This window comes from Oncorhynchus keta, chromosome 18 (assembly GCF_023373465.1).
Source record: "Oncorhynchus keta strain PuntledgeMale-10-30-2019 chromosome 18, Oket_V2, whole genome shotgun sequence".
Lineage (NCBI taxonomy): Eukaryota > Metazoa > Chordata > Actinopteri > Salmoniformes > Salmonidae > Oncorhynchus > Oncorhynchus keta.
The window spans coordinates 31,087,832-31,100,638 of NC_068438.1; the positions used below are offsets into that span (position 1 = coordinate 31,087,832).

At 44.7% G+C, this 12,807-nt stretch overlaps 1 protein-coding gene and 1 pseudogene across 1 annotated transcript; both read right to left on the minus strand.

The window, feature by feature from the left end:
- Positions 1 to 637: 637 nt before the first annotated feature.
- LOC118397562 (potassium voltage-gated channel subfamily E member 4-like) lies at positions 638 to 2,762 on the minus strand. The gene is made up of 2 exons (XM_035792461.2): positions 2,687 to 2,762; positions 638 to 2,565 (listed from the first exon to the last, which is right to left on the minus strand). The coding sequence occupies exons 1-2, from the start codon at positions 2,707 to 2,709 to the stop codon at positions 1,995 to 1,997; spliced, it is 594 nt and encodes a 197-aa protein (XP_035648354.1). The 5' UTR covers positions 2,710 to 2,762; the 3' UTR covers positions 638 to 1,994.
- A 638-nt stretch (positions 2,763 to 3,400) lies between these two features.
- Positions 3,401 to 12,807, minus strand: part of LOC118396883 (fatty acid CoA ligase Acsl3-like) — a 46,210-nt pseudogene continuing 36,803 nt past the window's right edge.

Consider the following 12,807-nt stretch of genomic DNA (forward strand, 5'->3'; position numbering starts at 1 on the left):
GTTGTGAGGTCTGGAGTCCGCACACCAACCAAGAATTCACAAAATGGGACAAACACCAAATTGAGATTGTGCATGCAGAATTCTGCTAAAATATCCCGTGTACAATGTATAACACCAAATAATGCAAGTAGAGCAGAATTAGGTACCCACGAATTATACCCACGAATGACCAAAATCCAGAAAAGAGCCGTTAAATTCTACAACCACCTAAAAGGAAGCGATTTCCAAACCTTCCATAACAAATCTATCACCTACAGAGAGATGAACCTGGAGAAGAACCACCTAAGCAAGCTGGTCCTGGGGCTCTGTTCACAAACACAAACAGACCCCACAGAGCCCCAGGACAGCAACACAATTAGACCCAAGCAAATCATGAGAAGACAAAGAGATAATTATTTGACCTATTGGAAAGAATTAAAAAACAACCCCAGAGCAAACTAGAATGCTATTTGGCCTTTAACAGAGAGTGCACAGTAGCAGAATACCTGACCACTGTGACTGACCCAAAATTAAGGAAATCTTTGACCATGTAGAGACTCAGAGAGCATAGCCTGTACCCCCGCACACTGACTCGGTACCGGTACCCCATGTGTCATGGCTTCAGAATCTTTTGATAGGCTAATTGACATCATTTGAATCAATTGGCGGTGTACCTGTGGATGTATTTCAAGACCTACTTTCAGTGCCTCTTTACTTGACATCATGAGAAAATCAAAAGAAATCGGCCAAGAACTCAGAAAAGAAATGTCAGACTTCCACAAGTCTGGTTCATCCTTGGGAGCAATTTCCAAACACCTGAAGGTACCACGTTCATCTGTACAAACAATAGTACGCAAGTATAAACACCATGGGACCACGCAGCCGTCATACCGCGCAGGAAGGAGACACGTTCTCTTTTTATTTTGGAACTTGTGTAATGTTTACTGTTAATTTTGTTTATTGTTCATTACATTCTAATTAGCATCATAAAATACATTCCTTCTCTTTCACACTATTGTTCTACCTCACTTTGGTTTGGCATGTTGTCAATGGAGTGAGTTGTGAGCATTATGGCCTGCAGCAGGGCTGATATGGTATGGTGTGTGGGTGGGAGCCTGGAGGGGGATGGGCTGTAGTAGCGTTGTCGTCATAGCGATTGGGAGAAATCCCAGCATTCTTCATGCTCGTTTCCCAGGACTCCTATCACATGGGAAGATCTCCAGTGGGTAAGATGGTTTGGCCTAATCATACCGTATGATGACTTTTTAGATATAGGGTGCTGGTTCGAATCTCCGAGCCAACTAGGTGAAAGATCTGGCAATGTGCCCTTGAGCAAGGTACTTAACCCTGTTTTCTCCTTTAAGTGGCTCTGGATAAGAGTGTCTGCTAATTGTGCTAAATTATGTAATTGTAAATAATTCAAAATAAATAATCAGCTAACTGCCTGAAAAAAATAGCTTCTTATTTTATAAATTAGTATGTCAACACTTCAGAACAAATAAGACAATGCAAGGACAGTAAACCCTATGTGTTGATTCTACTGAAATGACTGGTGTTCCCCAGCTACAGGTGGGTTAAAACTACTGCAGCACTGCCACCTTTTGGAGAAAACTAGATATTGCAACAAAGTTTTTTTCAAAATAAAAACATGTATTTCCCAAGAAGAGTAAAGAAGAACCATATCTCTTAAACAGATCATTATTTTTCAACTGTTTTTTTTCTTCTCTTCAATTTACACAACAACCCCAAGTAAACCTACAGAGACATTAGGAACACTGCACAGTGAAAGCATTAGGCTACATCTTAAGAGGATTTCGTTACAGAAAATATATTTCAAGTGGGTTCCAGGTACGTTTCAATACTCAGAACCGGATGGTTAGAGAGCAATTGTTCCATATGTCAAGCTAAACTTTATCAGTCTTTTAACTTCTCCACGTATTTCCTATATGACGGAGAGGGATGGAAAGTCTACAGTTTTTTGCGTTTATTTCCCCTCTCATCATCTGTTCTGGACGTCACAGTTCCTCTCCGAGTATCTGTATCTCTGCGGAGTCGTCGCTGTTGTCAGTAGAACCGCCCTTCAGGGTCTCGTCCGGTCCCTCCGCGGTCCCGCTGTCCGACTCCTCCTCGATGGCAAAGCGCGTGTCGGCGGAGGAGCACAGTGAACTGACACTGGTTTGTTCAATGGAGAACAGGGCGCAGGCCAGAGGGGAGCTCAGGACCCTTCCTTCATTGACATCCTGGCTCCCCGCGGAGAAGGGAAGCGATACCTGGAATGAGGTCATGGTGATGCTGTGCTTCTTTTTCAGCGCGCCCCATTCCCGCTGCTCCTCCTCGTGCACCAGGCGCGTAAAAACGTTCGACCTTCTCTTCTCCCGCCTTTTGGAGCGAACATAGCCCAGCATTATACCAACGAGGAAAACTCCATAGAAGGAGATTACTATGAAAATGTACACGTATGCGTTGCCATTGCTTTTGTCGGTTTGGGAAGCATCATTAGCCCTCTGCAGGGGAAGAACTTGGTGCGTTGTGAAGTTGTGTGACTTCTCCATCCTCAGTGGAGTTTGAGGTGGAATGAAAAGTTTCCTGTAAAAATAGATACATTACAGAGTTTATGATATTGTTTCTTTACCCACACTTTTACAAATTATAGCCAAATGAAACTTGTATGAGACATAACTTCGTTAACACTACTTATCCAACTTACCGAGCAACAGAACGGTGGAACATGTGAACCCAGCAGTGTGATCCGTGTCCTCGTGGGAGTGTGCGCCTTTCGAATGTAACAGGATATCCAAGTGCGTGGGAATATTTATATGGCGACCTTGGTACGTCACCAATCACGTGAGTGGACTGTAGTCGAGAGGCAAATTTTGGCCCAATGTCAAATTACGGAGTGGACGCAAATTCAGAGTGGCCTCTGCCCAGACAAAAATGTGACAAACTATGGTTATCAGATTTTTAAACCCTATGTTCCAATTCTGTTAAATTACTAAACAAAATACGTTGATTCGTGCTTAGTGGGCTATTACTACACATTCACCTACATGTTAAATGTTCATATTACAGAAAATTAAACAGAATTTAACAACTTAATTAAGCAACAAATTGTCTTGGATAGTGCTAAAGGGAAGGGTTTGGAAATGTTTGCCTCAAATTACAAGGCAATGACAAATGACGATGGTAGGCACAATTGTTTAATTTGATTAGCCTGGTCCCTTTTGAGCTTATTGGATAAATTAAGTTCAAAGAGTTCGTTCTTACAGCTCAAACAAAACTTTCTCACGCAGTCATCATCATCATAACCACCTAATGTGTGTCACCAATCACTGCTTTATTATGGGTCTAATTGTAATGGAGGACATAATGGAGAACAGCCTAATTTCTCAATTTGCACTCAAATAACGCAGGACAGCTCTGATAGACCAAACACAATCTTTATTTATTTCTTCATGTAATCAATTCCAAGGCAAATTACTTATAAATACAATTGATGCACTTATGTTACAAGGCAGATTCCCCAGACAAACAGGGAGAGGATTTCCAAAACGGGTCTATATTATATAGATTATAGATTATATAGATTTAACATATTCCTTTTTCAGTGATCACTGCCCCTCATATACTGTGTGTACAGTATACAGGAAAACATCCGAAACACCTGTTATTCTGGGTTACAGTAACACATACTGTCAAGAAACTATATATTTCAATACTGTGTACAGCATTGTTATTAAAATATTTCCTATATGTAGTTATCCACTTGAAATCACAAGAAAAGGCAACAGGTGTCATGTGTGGAATGATGTTCTACAGAGCAATGTTTGTACCATTTTGGGACGCGCACACACACACATACACAAATAAATGCTGAAGCTGTGCTCTTAACTAAAATCTTTAAATTCTCAACTGTTGTACGGAAGTGTTTGGTGTGCATCTCTTCTTGCCGTCGTAATCCCACCAAGTAATCCCACCTTAGTTTGATCAAAATGTTATATTATGTTATATTATCATATGGCATACTGTTTTACTCCAAGCATGGCAGTGGTTCTAGAACGACAGCTCTGTCATTAGTGAATGTGTGGTTCACGTAAGTGCACACCTATAACAGAGTACAAATATGTTTTCTACCACTGAAAGAAAATGGTATTCACCAATCTACATATTTCTTACAAACATTATGATTAAGACAAGAGTATTATTAATTGGCATTATCATAAATAATAACAATTGTATTAATGACAGAAATGGCAAGGGAATAGTTCTGAAATACATACACTACATGGGCAAAAGTATGTTGTCACCCCTTCAAATTAGTGGATTCGGCTATTTCAGCCACATATATATATTCAATTATAAAATTGAGCACACAGCCATGCAATCTCCATAGACAAACATTGGAAGTAGAATGGCCCAGCTCAGTGATTTTCAACGTGGCACCGTGATAGGTATGCCACCTTTCCAACAAGTCAGTTCGTCAAATATCTGGCCTGCTAGAGTTGCCAATGGTGGAGGGAGGAATAATGGTCTGGGGCTGTTTTTCATGGTTCAGGCTAGGCCCCTTAGTTCCAGTGAAGGGAAATCTTTACACTACAGCATACAATGACATTCTAGACAATTCTGTGGTTCCAATTTTGTGGCAACAGTTTGGGGAAGGCCCTTTCCTGTTTCAGCATGACATTGCGAGGTCCATACAGAAATGGTTTGTCAAGAATGGTGTGGAAGAACTTGACTGGCCTGCACAGAGCCCATTGAACACCATTGTGTATGCCGACTACGAGCTAGGCCTAATCGCCCAACATCAGTTCCGACCTCAGTAATGCTCTTGTGGCTGAATGGAAGCAAGTCCGAGCATTAATGTTCCAACATCTAGTGGAAAGCCTTCCAGCAAAGGGGGGGACCAACTCCATATTAATGCCCATGATTTTGGAAAGAGATGTTCGACGAGCAGGTGTCCACATACTTTTGTCCATGTCGTGTATATTCACCTTGAAAGTTTTTTTTTCTAGGTGCAGAGACTCAACATTTCCCTGCCCTAGCCACAACACACATTTCCCTGCCCTAGCCACAACACACATTTCCCTGCCCTAGCCACAACACACATTTCCCCATGGCCACAATAAAGTCATTGTCTTAGTCTCTCGGAACTTTCTGTTGACTTTGTGACTGTAGGATCAGATGGGCAGATGGGAATGTAATAGAAATCACAGTGCTAAAGCCTCACTAAGCAGGAGAAACAGGATCAACTAAACAGAACAACCACAACAAAAAGAAACGACGACAGCTAGTTGCTTCCTGCCCTGCAGGAAATAAGGCTCGTCTCTGGGCAGAACTAGGTTCTGAAATAAACCAGAGAATAAGCAATTGAAAAACCTGGCTTCAGGAACAGGGCTGAGAAATAGCCAACGAGGAGCCCTGGATTTGTAACTTGTAGAGAGAATCAGCCAATGAGGACTCTAGACTAATGTGGACAGAATCACAGAATTATAGGAGAAAAACAAATAATTAAATAACAGCTATTAATTGCAATGTTAATGGTACTTACACTGTGCAGGCTCTCATGGCTTAGCATTCCTGACACCCTCAGACAGAAGGGCATTGGTGTTAAAACAACGTTTTCCAACCAACCTGAGCTTGTGCTTCAATAACGGTGAACAACACTCACTAGTCATTTAGCAGACGATTTTATCCAGAGCGACTTAGTAGTAGTTAGTGCATACATTTCATTGGTACTGGTCCCCCGTTGGAATCAAACCCACAATCCAGGCATATGCCATGCTGTACCAACTGAGCCACATGGGACCACGACCAGACATGAGCTCAACAGGCAACCGAAAATGTGCTGTTTCTCCTCCAGTTCTTGTCCTTGTCGCACGCACGCACGCACAGAGAGAGAGAGAGAGAGATCAACAGGCAACATGACCTTATCTGTCCTGTTTCACAACTCACATCTGGAGGAAAACCATCTCCAAAGAGGGCAAGAAGTGGAATGAACATGGGCAAGAAGTGGAATGAACATGGGCAAGAAGTGGAATGAACATGGGCAAGAAGTGGAATGAACATGGGCAAGAAGTGGAATGAACATGGGCAAGAAGTGGAATGAACATGGGCAAGAAGTGGAATGAACATGGGCAAGAAGTGGAATGAACATGGGCAAGAAGTGGAATGAACATGGGCAAGAAGTGGAATGAACATGGGCAAGAAGTGGAATGAACATGGGCAAGAAGTGGAATGAACATGGGCAAGAAGTGGAATGAACATGGAGATATTAGGGTGTTCCAACAACACTCTTTACTTACTCTTTCCTAACTAATCCTTCTCTCTAACAGTCTTCAAGGCTTTATTTATTGTCTATTGATTCACATTTTTAAGCAAAGCCATTTAATCGAATGAAGGAACAGTAGAAATATTGCAACACAGCCTCCTCTCTTTGATATCGCTATTTCTCTCCCTCTACCTTTCTCAATCTGTTTATCTATTTCTCTCCCTCTATCTTTCTCAATCTGTTTATCTATTTCTCTCCCTCTATCTTTCTCAATCTGTTTATCTATTTCTCTCCCTCTATCTTTCTCAATCTGTTTATCTATTTCTCTCCCTCTATCTTTCTCAATCTGTTTATCTATTTCTCTCACTCTATCTTTTTTGGTCTCATTAGAACAAAGTAGATTCAAGTAAATTGAGTGATTCTGGGGGCTCGTCCGGGATGGGGGTCTGGTGGGGATAGGAGGATGGAGCTAAAAGCTTGGAGGCTTGAGGCAGATGCTGGATCTGTGCATGGAGAGGTTCTGGTCTGGTCCTACTTCCCGCCGTACATTCTCTCGATGTCGTCCTGGTACTTACTCTTCAGCTGCTGGCGTTTGAGCTTGAAGGCGTCGGTCACCAGGCCCGTCTCGGGAGTCCAGGGGTCGGGGCTCAGACGGATCTTACGGGGGATCTCAAACCGCTCCAGCTGGGCTGCACAGGCAGACAAGAAGAAGAAATGCATCACAACTCCAGTCAGAGGTGGAACCGAAGAAATCACCAAAAGGAATGGATGACAAAAGTAGAGCTTCAAACGGACTTTAACGTGTATATACTACGACCACTTCCATCTACTGCATAACCACCCTCTCCTCTCTCTCCAAGGTCTGATGACCTTTGACCTCTCACCTGATAGGGCAGCCTCAGTGATGACCTGCAGGACCACCCCCTCCATGGCAGCATTGTTACACAGCTCCTCCCACGAGCCCCGGATACAATACTGCTCCGCTAGAGACAGCAGATGCTTCTGATTGGGCACCACAAAGCCAATCACGTACATCTCTTCACTGAAGAGAGATAACGGTTAAGAAGACAACACCATGTCTCTGTTTTTTTTTTACATAGACTGACTCATACACACACACACACCTGTTGGCGTAGGCACAGATGTTGTCTATAAGGGGGCAGTTCTTCAGCATGGCCTCCACCTTCCCCAGAGACACATACTCTCCTGCCTGGAGCTTAACCAGGTCCTTCTTACGATCTGTAGACACAGGGATACACTGTCACACTGTATGTGTGTGTTTTTGGGGGATAAAAGCACATTTTCCATTGCACAGCAATTCTTTACAGACAGATATAGACAACAGAGAGCATTAGGATTTCTGTCAGTCCAAAGTAAACACGACTCAAGAGGAATTCTCAGAAGTGAGGTGGAATTGAGAAATAGTTGTTCTTGGGAGCTGTCCTGCTAGACTGATAGATGAACGTAGGGGCATAGGTTATTTAGATGGGTTTCAGTGGTTTTGGCATGACGTTGATGCGGTGTGCTGACGTAGGTGGTACCAGGGAGGGTTTTTTACATGGCACTGTATATGGACATCACAGGAGACTGGTGGGAGGAGCTATAAGAGGATGGGCTCATTGTAATGGCTGGAATGGAATCAATGGAATGGTGCTAAACACATCAAACACACCGTGTTTGACTCCGTTGCATTGATTCCATTCCAGCCATTACAATGAGCCCATCCTCTTATAGCTCCTCCCACCAGCCTCCTTTGATGGACATGCCCAAAAGTAAATGTTTATCTTAGCAAATATGAACTTGGGTGCATAACCATGGTGAAGGGGAAGACTTTGGAATAGAGTAGAAGTCTCTTTATGCAGAAAGCGAGAATGAGGACATTCAGTAAGAGGTGTTATAGCCCTGCTGCTCACCAATGATCTTGAGGCATCCATCAGGATGGACCTCTCCTATGTCTCCCGTACAGAACCAGCGCTGGCCGTTGTCGTCCACAAAGAAGTCCTGGTTCTTGGCCTCATTCTTGTAGTAACCCATGGTTACGTTGGGCCCGCCAATCAGGATCTCACCTTGTGGGTTGGGTGTGTCTGTGCTGTGGTAGCCACCTTGAGGACAGAGCAGGGGAGGAAATAATAATAATAATAATATATGCCATTTAGCAGACGCTTTTATCCAAAGCGACTTACAGTCATGTGTGCATACATTCTACGTATGGGTGGTCCCGGGGATCGAACCCAGAAATAAAGACCAATAGACATCAGCAGAGTAGACGGACACAGAAATATACAGAGTAGAGTGTACTGTTAATACAGAAGAAACACAGAGTGGATAAAATACAGACAGCATGTCCTATTTCTGAGGTCCAAACTAGGATAGAATAAACTCGATTAGATAAAACGATTAGCACAGAATAGACCATGTACAGTCGCTTCAGAAAGTATTCACACCTTTGACTTATTCCACATTTTGTTGTGTTACAGTGTGAATTTGGATTTAAAAGGATAAAATAGACGGTGTCACTGACCTACACACAATAGCCCATAATGTCAACAGTTCTTTTGACATTTTTACAAATTAATTAAAAATGAAAAGCTGAAATGTCTTCAGTCAATAAGTATTCAACCCCTTTGTTATGGCTATCCTAAATAAGTTATGGAGTAAAAATATGCATAACAAGTCACATAATGAGTTGCACGGACTCTCTGTGTGCAATAATAGTGTTTAACATGATTTTTGAAAGACTACCTCTCTGTATGCATTCTGTTTGCAAAAAGGCACTTAAGTAATAATGTGGCAAAGACATTATGTTTGGGGCAAATCCAACACAACACAACACAACACTGAGTACCACTATTCATATTTTCAAGCATGGTGGTGGCTGCATCATGTTATGGGTATGCTTGTCATTGGCAAGGACTAGGGAGTTTTCTAGGATAAAAATAAATGGAATAGCGCAAGCACAGGCAAAATCCTTGAGGAAAACCTGGTTCAGTCTGCTTTCCAACAGACACTGGGAGACAAATTTACATTTTAGCAGGACAATAACATAAAACAAAAGGTCAAATATACACTGGAGTTGCTTACCAAGACAACATTGAATGTTCCTGAGTGGCCTAGTTACAGTTTTGACTTAAATCTATGGCAAGACTTGAAAATGGCTGTCTAGCAATTATCAACAATCACATTTTTAAAAGAATAATGTGCAAATATTGTACAATCCAGGTGTACAAAGTTCTCAGAGACTTATGCAGAAAGGCGATTCTAACACTCAGGGGTTTGAATATCTTTGTAATTACATTTCCACTTTGACATTAGAGTATTTTGCATAGATTGTTGACAAACAATGATAAATACATTTGAATCCCACCTTGTAAGTGAAGGCGTGTGAATACTTTCTGAAGGCACTGTATGATGGAAAACTATACAGAGGAAAGAGCTGTGTTCTGAATGACTTCCTTACAAGGTCATGGTGCAGTTGAAATATGAAAGAGGGATTTTTCCCCTAAAACGCTGTCCATCTCTCACACTGACTAGGGCGTGTGTGTAAATAACGTGGGATGGATCGGTAAACTATATGACATTGTTTTCATAAGTGTGTGTGTGGATAAAGAGACCCAGGGGTCTCCTCCCTGTCTTTCTGTGTCACTCACCCTCCACCCAATCCTTGAGCTTGATTTCAGAACAAATGAGCGGTCCTCCAACTCGCCCTGTACTGTAGTCCCACACTGGAAAGCAGACACACGCACACGCACAAAAACGCACACACATCGTGATCCCAAGCTGCAGTGACTGACAACTGTATAATACACAGTGGCAGTGTTATGCTGAATGCTCCCCATCTGTTACCGTGGTAACCTAACCAAACCATAGTAGCCCTGCCAGGGCCCTGCACTCTCTCCTATCTCTAAGGGATGACAACGCGGAACTAATAGTTATGCAATGGATCACTGCTGACTGCAGTTTTTACTGCATTGGGGAGAAATAATGGATATTTCCATGACTTTCAGAACTCTGCTCTGCCATTTACTCTCTCTTCATCGCCATCCCTCTGTATCCACTACAGTCTCTCCTCCTCCCTATCCCATCCCTCTGTATCCACTACAGTCTCTCCTCCTCCCTACCCTATCCCTCTGTATCCACTACAGTCTCTCCTCCTCCCTATCCCATCCCTCTGTATCCACTACAGTCTCTCCTCCTCCCTATCCCATCCCTCTGTATCCACTACAGTCTCTCCTCCTCCCTACCCTATCCCTCTGTATCCACTACAGTCTCTCCTCCTCCCTACCCTATCCCTCTGTATCCACTACAGTCTCTCCTCCTCCCTATCCCATCCCTCTGTATCCACTACAGTCTCTCCTCTCCCTACCCTATCCCTCTGTATCCACTACAGTCTCTCCTCCTCCCTATCCCATCCCTCTGTATCCACTACAGTCTCTCCTCCTCCCTACCCTATCCCTCTGTATCCACTACAGTCTCTCCTCCTCCCTACCCTATCCCTCTGTATCCACTACAGTCTCTCCTCCTCCCTATCCCATCCCTCTGTATCCACTACAGTCTCTCCTCTCCCTACCCTATCCCTCTGTATCCACTACAGTCTCTCCTCCTCCCTATCCCATCCCTCTGTATCCACTACAGTCTCTCCTCTCCCTACCCTATCCCTCTGTATCCACTACAGTCTCTCCTCCTCCCTATCCCATCCCTCTGTATCCACTACAGTCTCTCCTCCTCCCTATCCCATCCCTCTGTATCCACTACAGTCTCTCCTCTCCCTACCCTATCCCTCTGTATCCACTACAGTCTCTCCTCCCTCCTACCCCATCCCTCTGTATCCACTACAGTCTCTCCTCCTCCCTATCCCATCCCTCTGTATCCACTACAGTCTCTCCTCCCTCCTACCCCATCCCTCTGTATCCACTACAGTCTCTCCTCCTCCCTACCCTATCCCTCTGTATCTACTACAGTCTCTCCTCCCTCCTACCCCATCCCTCTGTATCCACTACAGTCTCTCCTCCCTCCTACCCCATCCCTCTGTATCTACTACAGTCTCTCCTCCCTCCTACCCCATCCCTCTGTATCCACTACAGTCTCTCCTCTCCCTACCCATCCCTCTGTATCCACTACAGTCTCTCCTCCTCCCTACCCCATCCCTCTGTATCCACTACAGTCTCTCCTCCTCCCTACCCTATCCCTCTGTATCCACTACAGTCTCTCCTCCTCCATACCCCATCCCTCTGTATCCACTACAGTCTCTCCTCCACCCTACCCTATCCCTCTGTATCCACTACAGTCTCTCCTCCTCCCTACCCCATCCCTCTGTATCCACTACAGTCTCTCCTCCTTCCTACCCTATCCCTCTGTATCCACTACAGTCTCTCCTCCTCCCTACCCCATCCCTCTGTATCCACTACAGTCTCTCCTCTCCCTACCCTGTCCCTCTGTATCCACTACAGTCTCTCCTCTCCCTACCCTGTCCCTCTGTATCCACTACAGTCTCTCCTCCCTCCTACCCCATCCCTCTGTATCCACTACAGTCTCTCCTCCCTCCTACCCCATCCCTCTGTATCCACTACAGTCTCTCCTCCTCCCTACCCTATCCCTCTGTATCCACTACAGTCTCTCCTCCTCCCTACCCCATCCCTCTGTATCCACTACAGTCTCTCCTCCTCCCTACCCTGTCCCTCTGTATCCACTACAGTCTCTCCTCCCTCCTACCCTATCCCTCTGTATCCACTACAGTCTCTCCTCCCCCTACTCTACACCATCCCTCTGTATCCACTACAGTCTCTCCTCCCCCTACTCTACCCCATCCCTCTGTATCCACTACAGTCTCTCCTCCCCCTACTCTACCCTATCCCTCTGTATCCACTACAGTCTCTCCTCCCTCCTACCCTATCCCTCTGTATCCACTACAGTCTCTCCTCCCTCCTACCCTATCCCTCTGTATCCACTACAGTCTCTCCTCTCCCTACCCTATCCCTCTGTATCCACTACAGTCTCTCCTCCCCCTACTCTACCCCATCCCTCTGTATCCACTACAGTCTCTCTTTCCCCCAACCCTATCCCTCTGTATCCACTACAGTCTCTCTTTCCCCCAACCCTATCCCTCTGTATCCACTACAGTCTCTCATCCCTCCTACCCCATCCCTCTGTATCCACTACAGTCTCTCTTTCCCCCTACCCTATCCCTCTATATCCACTACAGTCTCTCCTCCCCCTACCCCATCCTTCTGTATCCACCACAGTCTCTCCTCCCTCCTACCCTATCCCATCCCTCTGTATCCACAACAGTCTCTCCTCCCCCAACCCCATCCCTCTGTATCCACTACAGTCTCTCGTTCCCCCTACCCTATCCCCCTGTATCCACTACAGTCTCTCCTCTCCCGTACCCCATCCCTCTATATCGACTACAGTCTCTCCTCCCCCTCCCCTATCCCATCCCTCAGTATCAACTACAGTCTCTCCTCCCCCTATCCCATCCCTCAGTATCAACTACAGTCTCTCCTCCCCCTATCCCATCCCTCTGTATCCACTACAGTCTCTCCTCCCTCCTCCCCTATCCCATCCCT